Source organism: Molothrus ater, chromosome 8 (genome assembly GCF_012460135.2).
Source record: "Molothrus ater isolate BHLD 08-10-18 breed brown headed cowbird chromosome 8, BPBGC_Mater_1.1, whole genome shotgun sequence".
NCBI classification, from domain to species: Eukaryota; Metazoa; Chordata; class Aves; order Passeriformes; family Icteridae; genus Molothrus; species Molothrus ater.
This window is the reverse complement of record NC_050485.2, coordinates 21091312-21107997: the sequence shown is the minus strand read 5'-3', so window position 1 is coordinate 21107997 and position 16686 is coordinate 21091312. Positions and strand designations below refer to the sequence as shown.

Genomic DNA, 16686 nt, shown 5'->3' with positions numbered 1-16686 from the left:
ATACTTCGATTGTGGGCTCCCACGAGTCCCATCTATTTAGTTATTACAGAAACATAACGAGTTTCAGTATTTTTCTTGGGAGAATGAGCATGACCTATCACCTGGTGGTTAGATGAGTTAATAAAAAAGAGCTGCTTTGAAGAGTACTCGGAGAGCTTACTAAGGCAACCCAGTGTTTTTCTTCAGATGTGATGAATGTAATGGATGGCATTTGCCACATTTTCTGTGATTCTGGAATAGAATGTTTTGAAGTTTGTGTGAATTATTGTGGCAAAAAGGTGTCAGAAGACTGTGAGTGCTGCTGTACTGAACTCTGAGCTGCTTAGTCATTTAGTGGAGTCTGCTCTCCTTGTCATTGTACCAAGTATAAAGAATGATGTTGGTGTCTGATGCAGGTGTTTTTTTGGCAATGTGTGAAGGAATCTGCCTGAGCCGAAGAGTAGAAAATGCTAAGGATAAGGGTGTGTTTCAATTTCCTCTCTTTACTAGAACTTTATTCTAAATTTCATACTCCTTAATATTTGATTTCAAAATTTTTAAGAAATGGTCTGTGGCAAATTAATTTTTTTATTCCTACTCTCTTAATTATCTTTGCTTAGTTATATGCTACTGAACAGTTTTGTACCTGCTGAAGAAAATTTGAGGGAAAGCTGAAAACTAGTGAGCAGTTAAGTGTGGTTGCCCAACAGGTTTACTTTTTGTAGTTCTTAGTGTTAAAACCAGACACAAGTGTCTTTTGGTGAAAGAGACAAAAAAGAGGCATTAGCGTCTCCGATATTTACCATTTGAATGAAGCAGCTTCCAGTGGTCCAAAGTACTGAAGCAGTTGCTCACCAGAAGTTTCAGCGTGCCAGAACCTCCTGTGTTTGAGTGTTAAAAGGATGTTTTTTTCCATAGTGGTAACTTTTGGTCTGTGTTGCTTTGGAGATACAATCTAGTCATATGCAAGTCTCAGTGTTTTCAATGCTTCATTCTCTACAAAGGCTTGCTCAGCTGCAACATCAGCTTTAATAACTAAGGTCAAGGAAGAGTGATCATTTGGGAAATTTGTGGTTTCTCTGAAGTGAGTAACTTGTTGCCCTGGAGCACTGGAAATAGAAAGGCCTGCAATATGGTGGTGGTATTTTGCTTTATCTCTTTTTAGTGTTCGTTTTATCTTCATCTAGCCATCCACTGCTGATGGAAGCCATGGAACATTCATAGGACTTTTTTTTTCCTTTTTCCTTTTTTTTTTCTTTTTCTGTATGACATGACTTTCTTATCTCTGGGAAGGAAGATAAATGAGGCTTATCTGACATTTGAGCACTACCCTTTGTTTAGTTCCCAAATAACCACAAGACAAAGATGTTTTGCAGGTTTGTGCTGTAGATATCATTGCTGGTAATTATTATCTGCAGTGGAGTTCAGCCTCCAAGCTTAACTTAAAAGTTCTCTCAGGTCCTTATTGTGACCGGAATGTGATGCTGAGGCTGTATTAAAGATTGCAGGTTTATTTTTTTTTCATGTACACTCTAAATTGAGCTTCTTATGTCCATATGCACGGATCAAACTTAGTTTTGCATCTTGATTAATGAATTGTTCATTTATTTCTCGGTTGTGGCAAATGCCATCGTGTCACCTAGCTGGAGGATTCTAGGAGAGTTAAAAATAATTGCTCATTCTTTGTTTTGATCACAGTTTCTATTTTTTAGCTCTTTTTGCTGGCCATAGAATAAGAAGTGGATCACCTCTTTCCAAGCCTATCCTTATCCCACCTCTCAGTTTGGTCAGTTTCAAAGCCTAATGTTTGTAGGAGAGTTTCTTGCTATGTGTTTTTGTTTGTAGAGAGAGGAACCTCTCTGCTGCTCTTCATGCTTGGAACAGCTTCCCTATGGAAATTTGCAAAGCCTCCTTATCCACCCTCACACTCTAATGGCAGCATTACACAGTTGTACTGAGCTTAGCACAGAGAAAATAAGATTTTGTGCTGAGATCTTTTGCTGTTCATTATTATGTAGGACTGAATTTGATGAGACCAGGATCCATGATTAGTGCTAGAAGGCACTGTAATAATGCTGCCATTAGTAAATCAATCCACATCTAGGCCATGTCTATAAAATATAAGACCATTGAGAAGAAAAGTTAAGTTTGCCAAATAGCAGTGAGTGTGCTTTATTTCTTAACTCATATTTATTTATTAAGCATTATACTTTAGACTAAAAAGCACAATACACTTGTGGACTGAAGTTTGTTTCTTATTTGAAGGATATTATGAAAGCAATGCTTAATTCTCTGAAAGACATATTAATAAACTGTTAACCCCTTCTGTATGTGTTAATCCAAATATCATTGATGTTCTCCGGTGCTAGAGTAGGTAAAGAAATTTATAACTGTTCTCCAAGGGATTGAAAGTTTAAACCACAGTAGTTTTCTGAGCTGTAAGATAGTTTGCATCCTCTTTTGCTGATTATGACATAATTTATTTTTTCTCTCTGCTAAGCAATGTGTATCTGCATCTTCCATTCAGGATATATTTAATATCACTGTGTAATTAATAGTAGTTATAGCTCTGATTCAAAGTAACTTCTGTAGATTACCTTCCGTTTTTGTTATCTTACTTTTGCTTATAGAGGGAGTTGATGTTTTGTTTGTTTGGGTTGTTTTTTTTTTTCTCCTCATTCCTTTAAGTTCATGAAGACTTCTGTAGCTATGGGTAATGTATTGGGTTTGTTTTCCAAAAATATCCATAGAGAGGCTGGTTGCTCTGAGCCAAGCAATGTTTCTGACCATCTTGACCAGGAAAACCACATTAGAAACACATTTGGGAATGGACTCATAGCCTTACTGTGATAATAGGGTCAATACAAGTTGACTACAGTTTAGGGCAGCAGCTTAGAAACTTAAGCCCATGGGCTGTTTTGATCACTAAAAGCTTTGGATGTAATGGGAAGGCCTAGGACAACCATAGTGTTTAGTTTTAAGTCGAATATAAAAACACTTCTCCTATGGCATGTTTGGCTTTTCAAAGTTTATTAAATGGTCTATATCACTAAACTTCACAACAGCATCATTTTTATGACAGGCTAACCTAAAAGGTACTTTTTCCCAGATCACAAATGGTAGGGAGAAGTGCTGTGAAGAGAATTTTTAAGTAGTTTATATAAAGACACCTGGGAAAGCTTGAAAGGCATGGATGAAACAAAATGTTTTCATTTAGTCTCTCTGCTTTTACCTCCAAGTGGTCTGTTTCCTTTGATGTAGTGTTTATGTAACTTACATATCTCCCATAGTATTTTTTTTATGTTGGCATACTGTGATATCTTTGTTCAGTTTAACTGTGCTTCTTAAAACATCTCTGTGTTAAGAGCAAAGTCATGCACTTGGTGTTTCTTGGGGTGTTAATCAGTGTCCTAGAAAGTCTGAGAACTTGCTGGAAACATTACTTGTAGCCAATTGTGTCAAATATAATCTATGATACAGAAAGTAGTGTCATGAAATCCAGGGTAATTTATTAATTCATATCTTGGCAGGAGAATGTGTCCCTTGCTGATATTTTGTCACTGCGGGATAGCTGTCTTACTGAGCAAGATATTTGGGCAATTTGCCTGGAGTGTTGCCATTCTTTGAAGAGCATTGCCCATTCTGCAATCTTCCAGACACTCTGCATCACTCCTGACACTTTGGCTTTTAACACCAATGGCAATGTATGCTTCATGGAACAGCTCAGTGGTGAGTATTTATGTTTCCAGGCTGTTTGTTTTAGAACTGTGGAAACTCATGGCAAGAAACTGCAGTAAAATATTACATTCTATTTTTAAGACTTACAATTAAAATAAAGATAAAATAAAACTTATTTGGGAAGGGTTGTGTATATTTTCATGTGAAACTATGTGTTCAGTTTTATATTTGATGAACAAAGGCTGTTCTGAATTTGCTTAGAAAATTCCTCGTAGTTATTTTAAGACTTATCCAGGTGATAGGTCCTCTTTATTTCCATTTTAAACACACAGATTGTGTACTTGTGTGTGCAAGTCTCTACCTTTGTAAAGCATGTCCTTCACCTCTTACAGATCTTCTGATTTCATGGATATGTTCTGTTTCTAGAGAAGTCTGATGTCTGATAGTCAGTGTATCTTGGTGATTGTGGCCATAAAAATGGAGCAATTCTATTGCATATTTGCTATTAAAAAGGAAAGTTCTCTCAAATAAAGGCCTTGCTTTTTTTAAGCTCTCTCTTGAATAAAAAATTATTACTTTTTAAGTAATGATTTTCAGACTTGCCAAGTATTGGGACTGATTGAGAAATAAATTTTAATATGTTAAAAAAACAGTATGTAGTAGCATGGAAGATGTTCAGGTATCATAGCAGATGAACAGGGAGATGCTTGACTTTAAAAAAATTCTTGTTTTAGCTTGGACAAAAAAGCATGTTATGGTTGCTGTTCCTTTCTCATGTGATGCATCTCAAGATGATAGGTCTTCAGTCTCTTAATGATTTTACAGAAGAAGAGTAAGAAAACCAAACAGCTCTTACTCTATGGTATTTTTAAAATTTTTATGTTGGCTCATAACTAGGAGAACCATTCTAGTCCAGATACACACCTGTCAAGTTTTTGTTGTGATTTCTTTAGCTAATTTATTTTTAAATCTCTGTCAGGATAAGTGTTTATGCTTTCACACAAAATCTAGATCACAGTATTTAGAAAAAATACTAGAATAAAAATAAGATACCATTGCAACAAATGAAGATTTTTTGCCTCTTTACAATTAGTCTTTCATATAAATGGAACATCATATAAAATACCATTAATAAAGATTAAAATATAACTTCATAATTGTTGTGGTATTTTTTAACTTAAATTCCTTGAATAGACATGAGACAACTTTTAGTTACATATTAATAGGGTAATGTGGAATCAATTTCCTTTGTTTTAAGGAGCTTATTCATACCTTGAAATTAAAAAAGAAAAATAAGCTGGCTTTGCATAAGCCAAGGGTGTATGAAAGACTGTTGAAGAGCATAAATGTAGTGGATGAAAAATGCCCCTCAACGAAGATCTTAGCTTGTAGCTGGGGAAGAGAAAAATCAATTTCTTCTTAAATGTTCTAGTCTAATTGAATAGCTGGCAAACAATTGATTCAGGAATGCTGTATTCATGTACTTAAAAGGTGAGATTACAAATTCCTGTGCAAAGCAAATGTACAAAGATTTAGTTCCCTGAAGTCATGTTAGTCTCTAAGGAAACGACTTTTCATTAGTTCTCTGTAAAGAAAGGTATGTTTTCCATAGGAATGCAAAAAAGTGACACCTATGTTCTATTTCTCTCATGCCTCTCTGTGTCTTTGGCTCTTTCTCTCAGATTCTGTTACTATTTGGTTAAAAGATAGTTTGTTGGAGGCACTTGAGGAGGTTGTCCTTTTTGCTTCCAGTTGTTGCCTATAGATTTGTTCTTCCAGAAGAAAATGATAACTTCTGGATTTGCTTTCCAGTGAGAGAAAACAAACAGGCTGTCATCTCTGCTTTAGCAGCAAGTTCTGCTTCCTGCAAGTTCTGTGGTGCTGAAGTGACAACCATTCAATAGGATGTTCTGCCAGGGGCTCTGATTACCTTCTTGTCTCTTCAGATCACACACATTCCCCTTGTAAACATTATATTAAAAGAATACAGTGAGCTGTACCAGTGATAAGTTAAATACTTGTACAGCCTTTAAAGTGTTCTGTGGAAAGAAAGGGAAAAGGTAGTGGGGAGATAAAAAGGGAAAGTAGTCTGCAGGTGGGCGAGAAGGGAGAACAAAACATCTGTCCGTTGGTTTCCTTCTCCTTCTGCCTTCTCTGCCCATTCCCAAAATCAGGAAAAAATGTAGTAGTGGGTAAAAAATGCAAAGTGGGTTGCCTAGCCCTCTTTTTCAGTATAAAATGCATTTGGGAATGTCCTTAAGAGCTGAAAATCAGTTACTGTTTCTACTCAGTCATGCCACCTAGCTACAATGTATGAATATGTTAAAAAAATCCTCTCTGTAATCTCTGCTATATAACTGGGTTCAATGAAAACTTAGCTTTTGTGCCTGTACTTTAGAAGTGAAAAGCAAAAGTTATGATGATTTGGAATTAAAGTTATGATGATTATGCTGTGCCTCGGAACATACTATTTTTTTCTTCTTGTTGAGAAAGGAAACATGCTTTTTGCATGTCAATCATCCTGACTTCCCAGAGGGATAGATTAGGTGAGTTGGATATGTATGTGGAGAGTAGGCTTTTTAGTTGTGCTCCTGTTGAACTCCTTGATGTTCTTTACTGGGTTCATGTGACATAAGTGCAATGTGATACTGTGTACCTGCTTGGATACAGAAACAGCATCAGACTCTCAAAGATGCTCTTTTCTTCCTTCCACCTCCTCACTCAGAATTGGCTGCTGCAGTACAGTTCTCTGCTCAGCAGCACATGCATGGGCTCTTTACTTCCTCTAGTCTTTTATCATAAATAAAACAAGCTAAGCAGAAAGGTCAGAGTTTCTAAGCTGGCCTGTAGATGAAGAAGCAATTAGCTGTTTCAGGCTGGCTTTGCTGCTTGAACCCTTATCACCCAGGTCTGTAATGGAAAATAGTGAGTAGAACTGTCCAGTTAATCAAATCAAACCTCTAAGCCACAGCTGAGCCACACCAGCTTAGGTGATAACTGGGTCCAATCATAAATGCCTGAAAGTAAGAAGTGGTTAGACATGTTAAATGTATTTCTTTGTGGGTGTTTAATCTGTTCTGTTTCTTATTAGGGAAGTTATGATACCTTCTTGGAGAAAGCTTGAAAACAGCACTTTATTTTTCTTCCAGCACTATAAACATGGATAACAAGTTCTTTGTACAGTGGATTGGAGTGAACCAAAATACTGGTATACAAAGTTTATTCAGATAGGAGTGTGTCATTACATTTGTATCATCAAGTTGGTTTGTGGTTTTTGTAAACAAGACTAATTTCTAATCTGGCATGTTTCCTTTTGTTTTCAAAGATGATCCAGAAGGTGCCTTTGTTCCACCAGAATTTGATATCACCGGTAACACTTTTGAGGCAAGTTGATAAATTTATCTGTAAAATAGAGGGGGAGGTTAATAGTTTTAGTACCTCTGGCAATACCAAATGCTCAGCATTCTCAGTGTATAATTTTAGAACCTGTAAAGATTGTGAGTAGTAAATGGTGCTATTTAGATATGTTTTGTGAAAATAAAAAGTAAACTTAAAATGCCATATTAATTTTTGGCATAAACATTTGTTCACTAACTGTTAAAATGTGAGAATCTATTTTGGCTCAATAATGTGTTACACTAAACCACAGCTGGCCTATATTATGTTCACTGGTACCCTTCACTGGTTACATTGGCTTGTTTGGGGACTAGCCATGAACTTTTATGACTAAATATAAAATTTGTTTGCTATCCTCTTCAATAAAATAATTCAGGGAAGGGTAATCAGCAATTTTATCTTTGATTTAATGAAGAAACAGATTACTGTCTGTTGCTTTGCAATGCACAAATGCTCTACATTGTTAAGTTAAATTAGATTTAAATTGTTTATACTAATTCATTAGCCTCCCAAGTCAACCATCTCATTGCCTGCTAAAGGAGCACTTGCTTGCTTAATATCCTTTTTCTTAATATATTATTTTTTCTGGCATGTATTCTTAGATAATTCAAATGCTTTAACTAGCAACACATTTAATTCAAGCTATATTTCAAAAATCTGGTTCTTTGTAGTTTGAAACAAATATCTTTTTCTTTTCAGAGTTGTAGCCTTCATAGTCATGTTTATAGTTCTCTGTTTCTTGATGGGGAAGTGGGAAGGAAGAGGAGGAGAAGTGAACCTTGGAAGTGTGAAATACCACATGTTAAATGAGAATGATAAGGCAGGAAGGGTGGTAGAATAGAATATGAAATAGTGCAGTCTGTGAAGATTAAAGAGGCAAAAATTCAGAAATTCAGTTGTTCCTATGCTTTATTAATGTATGTACATATGCCAGCAGAGTTCTAGTGATTTTGTGCTCACTCTCCTCCTCATCCCCGTGATAGTTTTTGGGGAGTCTTTCTTTGAGGACAAGGATTGTTAAGAGGTGGCCTGCATTCCCTGTAAACTTGGCGACTGTAGAAGCCTTTATATTTAGATGTGGTTGAGGAAAACAAGCCCCAAATGTGACTGGTTTTTGTTTCTTTCTTTTTGTTGTGCTTCTGAAGCTGTACTAAGGATTTTACATAAATATGTTCTTCATCCCTTAACAAGCTTCCAAGACTTGACACAGAAATGCTTACAAGGTTTGCGGAATTATTTGCTCCTTTGGCCAACTGATTTCTCCCAACCCTTTTTCCTTGCCTAGTAGTTGCTGAACTTGTCTGCATAAAGTAAATAGATAGACTGAAAGAGGTTCAAAAACCAAGGAGATGGAACAAGGTGAAATAGGAATTTAGGAAGACTGTGGTAATACTTAGTGACCTGAAATTTTAGTTCCATCTGATAGACAAAGCCATTGTATTCCTTTTGGATAAAACACATCTGTATATAGATCTGTTGTTTAACTCTTCTCTTTCAGCATGTACAGGCCTGTTAAACCCCAGTGAGTCCCAATACCAAGCACAGCACAATCAATTAAACATTCAGTGAAAGCTGTTTGAGTCAGGAGGGGCTCTGAACATTGACCCTTTTACTCCTTTTGCAAAGGTCAGTGAAGATACATGAAAGTACACATTTGTGTGAAGAAGTTGACATGCTCTGCCTTGTCTCTTGTGACATGGGCTGAGTGCACTGATTTCTGTAAGGTGCTGCTATCTCTTCATCTAGCAAGTTGGTAAGCCTTCCAAAGTAGGGAGAGCAGGGCTATGGCAGTGTCCTGTTGCCTCAACTGTTTTTCACTGACCACCCTAGAGCAATACACAAGGCAGAAAAGCAAGGACTTTCCTCTGCATTAAGGGAGAAATGTATTGTTTTGCACTGGGATTTGTGTGCATTTGGTCAGCCATCTATGGGATTCAGACTATTTGTGGAACTTTCAAAGCTTTACTTCTTACCATGTGTAGAGTTTGGTCGAATTTTTAAGTTTTTTAGTACCAGACCAACTTCTGCCAAGGATTCCATGGTGATCTCTGCTTGGTTTTACTTTTGCAGATTCCAAGACCTCCAGTAGGTTAATGCTTATGTACTTGTTTCAAGGGTTTATAATACTCTAATCTTTACAAGTTGGCCATTTCCTTCTTGGCGTTAATACTTCAAGTTCTTCTCTTTTCCAAAAGTTTTGAGACTTTTGTCTATCCCCTTACCCCTATTATAACCTTTTGCTATTGCAGTAGCAGAATAGTAGTGCTTTGTATACATCTCCTGGCCTGTTGTGTTTTCTCAGTGTTATGAAGTTCTTTGATTACAATAAGCTGCCCTTTATACAGGGGTGTCAAGTGTCTTGTATTAAGTGCTTGCTCCTTCCTTGGTGGTGACTTGACTTGGTTCTTCTTTGTTGAGTTTTGCAGCTGCTTGGTCCGCTTTGTTTAGAACAATGGCAAGTAATGTTTGTACTGAAACTGTCTGATTTCAATATAAAAAGAAAAAAATGGTTTTAGAACTACTAAGTATGTTCAGGATGATCTTTGATAGCTGTTACTCTAGTGTCAAACTTGGCTGATTTAAAATAGTTACGTCAGCCAGAGGTTTTGCTTGATTTGAGTGCGACCTATTTTGTGGCTTCTAAAATGGATGCACACAATGAGATCTGTATGGCTACTGGATGACTTCTTCCCCTTAAACTCTTCTTTTAAAAATCCTTCAATTAAAGCTACAGTTATTTCAACAAGAGATGTTTTGTTTCCTGCTTGGTGAATTACTGATCCAGACCTCTAATGGTATTGTGACTCCAGCCTAATTAGTTGCTAAACTTAGCTGGCACTCACAAGCACACAAGGGTAATAGACACAGGAAACAAATTGAAATGCATTACTGTCCTGGTGTCTGAAACAACACTATTAAAGATGTCAGTTTCTAGTTGGAATTTCAGATAGCTAGAGATCTAAAGCTTTGTCCAAATGACAATGCACAAGACTGAAAATTAATTGATTTCATGTGGTTGGTTTCAGACTTGTGCCTTCTTTCTTGACATGCTCTCCACTTGTAAAGTAGGAATAATAGCACTAGCTTCAGTTACTGCTGAGAGTTGGAAGGTGAAAACTAGCACTTTAGTTTCAGTATAAGTGTAAAATAGACTTTTTAGAGAGACACATGGTTAAGAAGGAATTAGCTGTGAAAGGGGCTTGTGGTACTGACAGTCAAGTGCAGCTGAACCTTCCGTGGTGACTTTAGTGCTGCCACAGTTCCATCCTCTGGGCCTGGAGGAAGGATTGCAGTTTCTGAGCAACTGAAGAGACCTTGAAATCACTGTGTTGCTAAGTAGTTGGAGTTGCATTGAGTAGGGCAGTTCTGGAATGTTCTCCTCTTCCAGGTGTTTGTGTGGTTGCAGTACAAGGACAGAAAGGCAGCCAAGCAGGTACACCACTGAACTAAAACAGATAATCTCCTGCCTATCTGTTCATGTTATTTTTTTTCCTCTAACTGTGCTATCTCCTTACAGACTTCCATGACCATTGTGCTCTAGTAAATGTACTGTTAAGAACTGATGCTGAAAGGAGAGAGAGAGAATAGGAGTTACACTTTAGAGTTATGATCCATACTGTAATTGCCAAAAAAGGTGAATTTCTGTACAGTACACTTAGTATCATTTGCACTTCTTTTTTTAATGCAGATGCAGGCATGTGATATAACTGTGCTAAGTTTTCAGATGACTGAAGCTGTCATTTGCCTGCATTGATAGAAATATCTCAGTTTCTGCTTTTCCTCTAAGCTGGAAGTTGTGCCTTAATTTGCTATTGCAAGTATTGACCATGTCTTTGTTCTCACTGAATCTTGAGCTAGAAGTCCATTAGAGACATCTGGATTATAGTGATTAGTGTCTAATTTTATAATTTTCTACTCATCATACTGTAGAGAATAACAAAGAATGTGAATTTTTCTGTTCTTCAAAGACAGGAAGAAGCTGAGATGCAAAAATACATATTTGAGGCTTCTTCTAAAATTTGCCCTGATCTTGCCTTCTAAATAGGAAGAACTTCAGCCTTTTTCCTGATGAAAATGGTTCCTGTTTCATGTTCTTGCCCTGAGCAATACAGTGTTAGACTTGTGAAATTTGACCAATGGGAGGCTCAACATGAATAGTTAAATATTGTTGAGTTCATTAATAGCCTTACTTCTATCACTACAATACCAGATTGCCTCAGGTTAAAAACATTGGCTGTCTCAAACCAGTTTCAAATAGCTATTTGTCTGCATCACAAAACTGCCATTGAATCTCACACAGAGGTTCATTGATGTGGAACACCACATTTCTAAGATATGAGCTTTCAGTGAGATGAAGGACCGATGTCCACCATGTGTGAGCTTGCATTTATAATCGTTTAATAATGTGGCTATTCAGTTTTGCTTGTTCTATAGTGAATCTTTGTAATAGAAATCAGTGAATTTTCACTCTTGTCTATTTTTTTTATCTAAGGGAGATTGGATAAATTTTTGAAAACCTTCAAAAATTAAAAGAACTGAAAAAGTGATACAGAGTTAAGTACTACCTTGAAGAGAAGGATGGGTTAGTGAAGGGGAAGAAAGTGTAGTTCACATTGCCTCTTTTTCTCATCTAGAGCTTGTTCTTGCTTTTATCTATCAGGACAGGAGTGGGGTGTGCTGATATCTCACCTGTGAGAGAATCACAGCTGGAAGAGGCTGAATGCTGTCGCTATCTTTGTTAGAATGTCATGACTGTCAACTTGCAGTTCTCAGTGGGCTGTAGTTGATTTATATTATATTTTTAAAAAGTCTAAGTATTTCAGCAACCTTAAAAATAAACAAATGTACATGAAGTGGTAGAAATGCTGCAAATAGAAAAGATACAAAATAAAATGTTATTACATTGGTTTTGAATACTAAATTATCAAGAGTCATATAGCTTACTCCTATGAAATGTGACAAGGCAGTTGGAGTGATAAATGCAATATACATACGAATACTTTATGTACATATAAATGCACGGGTTGAAGTTTCAAATGAAACATAGTGTTCTGCAGAATAGATAAAGAAAGGTTTAGGGGGTGTGTGTATGTATTTATGTGTATGTATATATATATGTCAGGCCTACTGAAGAAGACTCAGCTGACAGTTTCATGCTGCAGTATTTCTCAGTACCTGATCATTACTAACTGAGTGCTCATGTCTCAGCTGTTGGTCCTTCTCTAAATGTGAAAGCCTTCATCTTTCTCCCAAATCCAAACAGCAGACAGTATAAAGGAAGTCTTGTCTTTGTGACTTTGCTAGTCTTTTAAAGCAGTAGCTTTGAATACTGTGAGATTATCTCTATTGTTCTATTTTTCTTTCGCTCTCAATGCAGGATGAAAAAAGAAAACTTTTATATGTTCTCCTAGATGGGATTTTGGTTTTGTGTTTATCTGACAGGGGAAGCAAGTCTTTTGAAACACCTAGTGCCTTTTTTCTTCAATTCTGTTTCCCTTAGTGTCATGTAGCTTCCCCTTGAGACTAATTCTATCTAACAGCAGCAAGGCTTGTCATCAGCAAATGGTAACTTATCTCCTCCTGTAGTCTAAACCATTCGATCTTCTGAGTGTTATTTAAGGCTGTCTTTTCCTTCAGTGACAAAAATAAATTACTTTCATTTGTTACGTCTGCCTCTACTGTGCTATAGAAGAGAAAATGGAATCTTCCTGTTCTTACTTTTACATCACCCATCCCAGTTGAGGTCCCTTTCAGGAACTTAGGACTGAACAAACACCCTTTAGATGCTTTCCACAAAGTTAACAAAAGGAAGAATGAGGCCAATGGAATTTTTTTACATCAGTCTTTTTTTTTTTTTTTTTCCTTTTAATGCATAGGCTATCTCAAAAACCTACAGCTTGTTGCTTAGTCCTGAAGTCGGAGTTGCAAAGTTGTCATATTGGTCTTGGCATTTTTAAAGTTAAGATATATAATTTTTCCCCTAAGATTTCTGAAGATTATGCCCTGATGTACAAAAGAATTTTTAAATTAGCTTATTTTAGAATTTTTGTTTGGAAAAGAGAGCGAAGAGAGAACTTTGTGTTCTCTCTTAAAACAGGTGGGTTTTGTTGTTGGAATTTACTTTTTTTGAAGCCTGAAGGGTTGTGTTGGATAAATTTGTGGATAGCTTCCATCATGGGCAAAAAACTATGGCAGAGAGAAGAGGTTGTTTTCTCCTGTTACACATGCACAATGTCATAAATCTCTGGACTTCTTAATGCTAAAGATGCACAGATGTTTTGGATTAATTGTTTGTCTCCAGCCTCTTCCATGTAAACTCATTGGTGCTGATACTTTCTCAGCTATGGATGAAGTTGTCTTCTTTAGTCCTCGTATCATTATCTGTCAGTTTCTGGTGCTGCCCATTCAAACTCATTTCTTTGATGGATCCATCATCATACTGGTCTTACTTGCAGAACTTAGTTTTCTCTGGTCCTTTCCACTTATTTTCATCATTTACTCCTTAGAATGGTTAACAATGCTGTTGAAATGTAATCCCAAACCCTTAACAGTACCATGGAATTATGCCTTATCATTAATTTTTATCAAAAGACTCCTCTTTCATTAATTTTATGTCTGTTTTATGTGGATATTCAGGTCACTGAAAGATCATTGCTACTCTGGATCAGGATAATTTATACTCCCTGAAACAATGGCAATTAATTTTTACCATTTGCACGAACTGAAAATAAAGCCATTTCACCAGTGTATGAGAACATTTATAAATACCACTATTTCTGAAAGGTTCAGGAAATGATTGACTTAGAAGTAGATGGTAGATGCCTTCTTAATCTCCAGATAAAGTTTCAAGACTAGTTCAGTTTCCCTTGTGAATTAGATGGTTGTAGAGGATTAGGTTATTGAGATTTAGTCAACAGAGCCTTCAGGATTGTGACAAAATGGTTGTCACTCACATGTCACCCAAAAAAACCCCCCCAAACAAAAAAAAACCCATCAAAACCACAAGCCAACAAACAAACAAAAATCCCCCAACAAACAAATACCCTAAAGCAAAAAAAGCCCCATAAAACAACCAAAAACCCCAACCAAATTTCTTCTTTCTCTTGACTGTAATACTGCTTCTATGCTTGAGTAGAGGAGCAAGGTTTACTTCTGCAGAAAACATTCCCCTGTGAAACAATCAAACTAAAAACATAACCAGTTTGAAATCAGCCCCCAACCCTCCTTCAGCAAATGTTTACTTTCCTGTAATATACAATGAGAGCTACCTACCTTGGCTGCTTCTGTCACCTCCAGCTGTTCTGTGAAAATTGGTGTTTGGAATGTTGTCAGAACAAGATATTATGCAGAGAGGTAAATATAGAAGTGTCTGACCAGCTTTTTACATTTTGCAGTTCATCTTATATATGATCCTGATAGGGGAAAAGAATAGAAATCTACATAGATTATTTTGTTAAGGAAGAGTTAACTGGTTATTGTACAGCAATGAATATTTTATGTGTCAGAGTCTGGTTGTCATTGATTCATGTCATGGTGAAAGAACTGGAATGCTATTCTAGTGTATTGGCCCATAGTGTTCTTATATGAAAGTGCTGCAATTCAGGTTTTTACTTCCAAAATCTGTAATAAGTATCCCTCAATACAGAATGATGTGAATGCATTACTCATAGTGATAGACTTTACCAGTAGGCACCGTGTCTAAGGTTTAAGAGTAGGGGTTTTATTAATAGCATACTTCAGTACTATGACTCATATTGTATTTGCTATAAAATAAAATAAAAAAGTCCTACACAGTGGAGACAAGACAGAGCCAGTCTGCTCAGCATGTATATAACTGTTTCTCAGGCTTCCTTGTTTCTATGCCTACAGGGAATAAGTTGTGTTACCTTAATTAAGTGATAAATTAATTACCTACGGCAAGTAACTTAAAAGTAAGGAGGTTAATGGCTGATAAATCATAAGGAGAGCTGTTGACACATGAAACTCCATTTCAAAGGGAGTTTTTTAAGAAAAAACATTGTTCAAGAAGCTTTAAAGATAAATGTGAGTAACTTCTGCTATCTAAACCTCTGAGGTCTTCAGCAGAGTTGTTTTTTTTTTCAGCATTCTTCCTTACCTGTCATAATTATACTTATTCAGTCATGCAGGAGAGGAGTCAATTGGTGTGCTAATCATTTGTGTTGGGGTGCCTGATCTTCGTGATTAAGGGAGCCTAAAAGTGGGATGGAAGTGTAAGAAACCTGTTCTTAATTTGTTTCTTCACTCTGCAAATACATGAGTAATTTCCTGCAAATAGCATGGTTTAAATTTTACTCAAGATTCTGGGCATGTTCATCTTCATGTGACTTCCAAGAAGAAAATGAATCTTTACTGAGATAACAGTCAATGGCTTAAGATAGATCTGTCTTTAGTACAGATTTAGTGCTGTTAAAGTAACAGCAGCTTTTTGAAACTGTATTGAGGTCCATTTGAAAAATTTGTATTTTTTTTCTTCATTTCTGGGTATAGCTTTGAATTGAGAGTATTCCTTTACAAAGTGATTACTACTATAGATGCTAGCAAATTGCTCTATGGACAACAAACAGAGCCATATGGAAAGCCAAATCTGTAGCTGTTAAAATAATGTTTGCAGGTGCACAGAGACTGTTGTAAATGTATCTTATGATTCATTTAAAAAAAAATCTTCTGTCAAAGAGACCTGAAAAGAAACCTCTGAGGTTAGTCAAAAAGTATGAAAAATCTTACAAAAGAATCAAAACTTGATATTTTTCAAATCTCTCACAGAAATGCTACCCGAAGTCTGCAATGTTTGCAAATGAATAAGAATTTACTTTTTCAAAGAAAGCTATAGCCAAAAAGCTATGTCATTTTTTTGAACATGTTTTAATCTTGTAGGACCTTCAATAGCTTCATACATTGCAAGTCTTCTTGATGGAGAATTATCAAAAATTTCACTCAATTAAGAGTGTCAGAATAGACTAACAACCAACCTGACAAAATTAGCAATAGCATAAATTTCCAGGACCAGATGGTGAAACAGCTTTCATAAAAGAAACAGTTACTTCACATAATATTCTTTAGCTGGAGGACAATGCCCTGAGGGAGATGCTCTGCTAGAAATCTGTGAGGTGTGCTGTGGCAGCAGCCATGGAGTGTCAGCTCTCAGAAATGAAGAAGTTGGTGGCAACAATGAGATGTACATAGGTGGATTCAAACAAAATGCTGCCTTTTTATGCTGTAAAATGTGGAAATTCTTGCTGCAAAACATAGATGCAAAAAGGTTGCATGTGGCTAACACTTAGACAAATTAATGGAAATAAACAGTTGGCATGAACTGTTACAAACAAGAAGCCTACAACGATAAAACTAAGATGAGGTTAATTTCCCAAGTAATGTTTCTCAGTTCAAACTGGATGATACAAATAGAGGTCACCAGAAGCCAGAACCAGTAAAATGCAGGGACTAGGTAACAAAGCCTTGCTTGTGCCTTGTAATATAAACTGATGACCTGATGTTTGCCTAACAACATATACAAACTTGAAAGCTTTCACTTACTTTTGTTAGGTTAGTTAAAAGACAATTTGAGAGTTAAAATACCTGCAGGTGAGAAAATCTGACCTGTAGATGCATTTT

The 16686-nt window shown here is 36.4% G+C and overlaps 1 protein-coding gene across 1 annotated transcript in view; it reads left to right on the top strand.

Moving 5' to 3' along the window:
- Positions 1–16686, top strand: part of KNDC1 (kinase non-catalytic C-lobe domain containing 1) — a 57236-nt gene that overhangs the window by 1213 nt on the left and 39337 nt on the right. Inside the window, 2 exon segments of the mRNA XM_036385410.2 lie at positions 3510–3708; positions 6983–7041. Coding sequence (XP_036241303.1) covers positions 3510–3708; positions 6983–7041 — 258 coding nt within the window.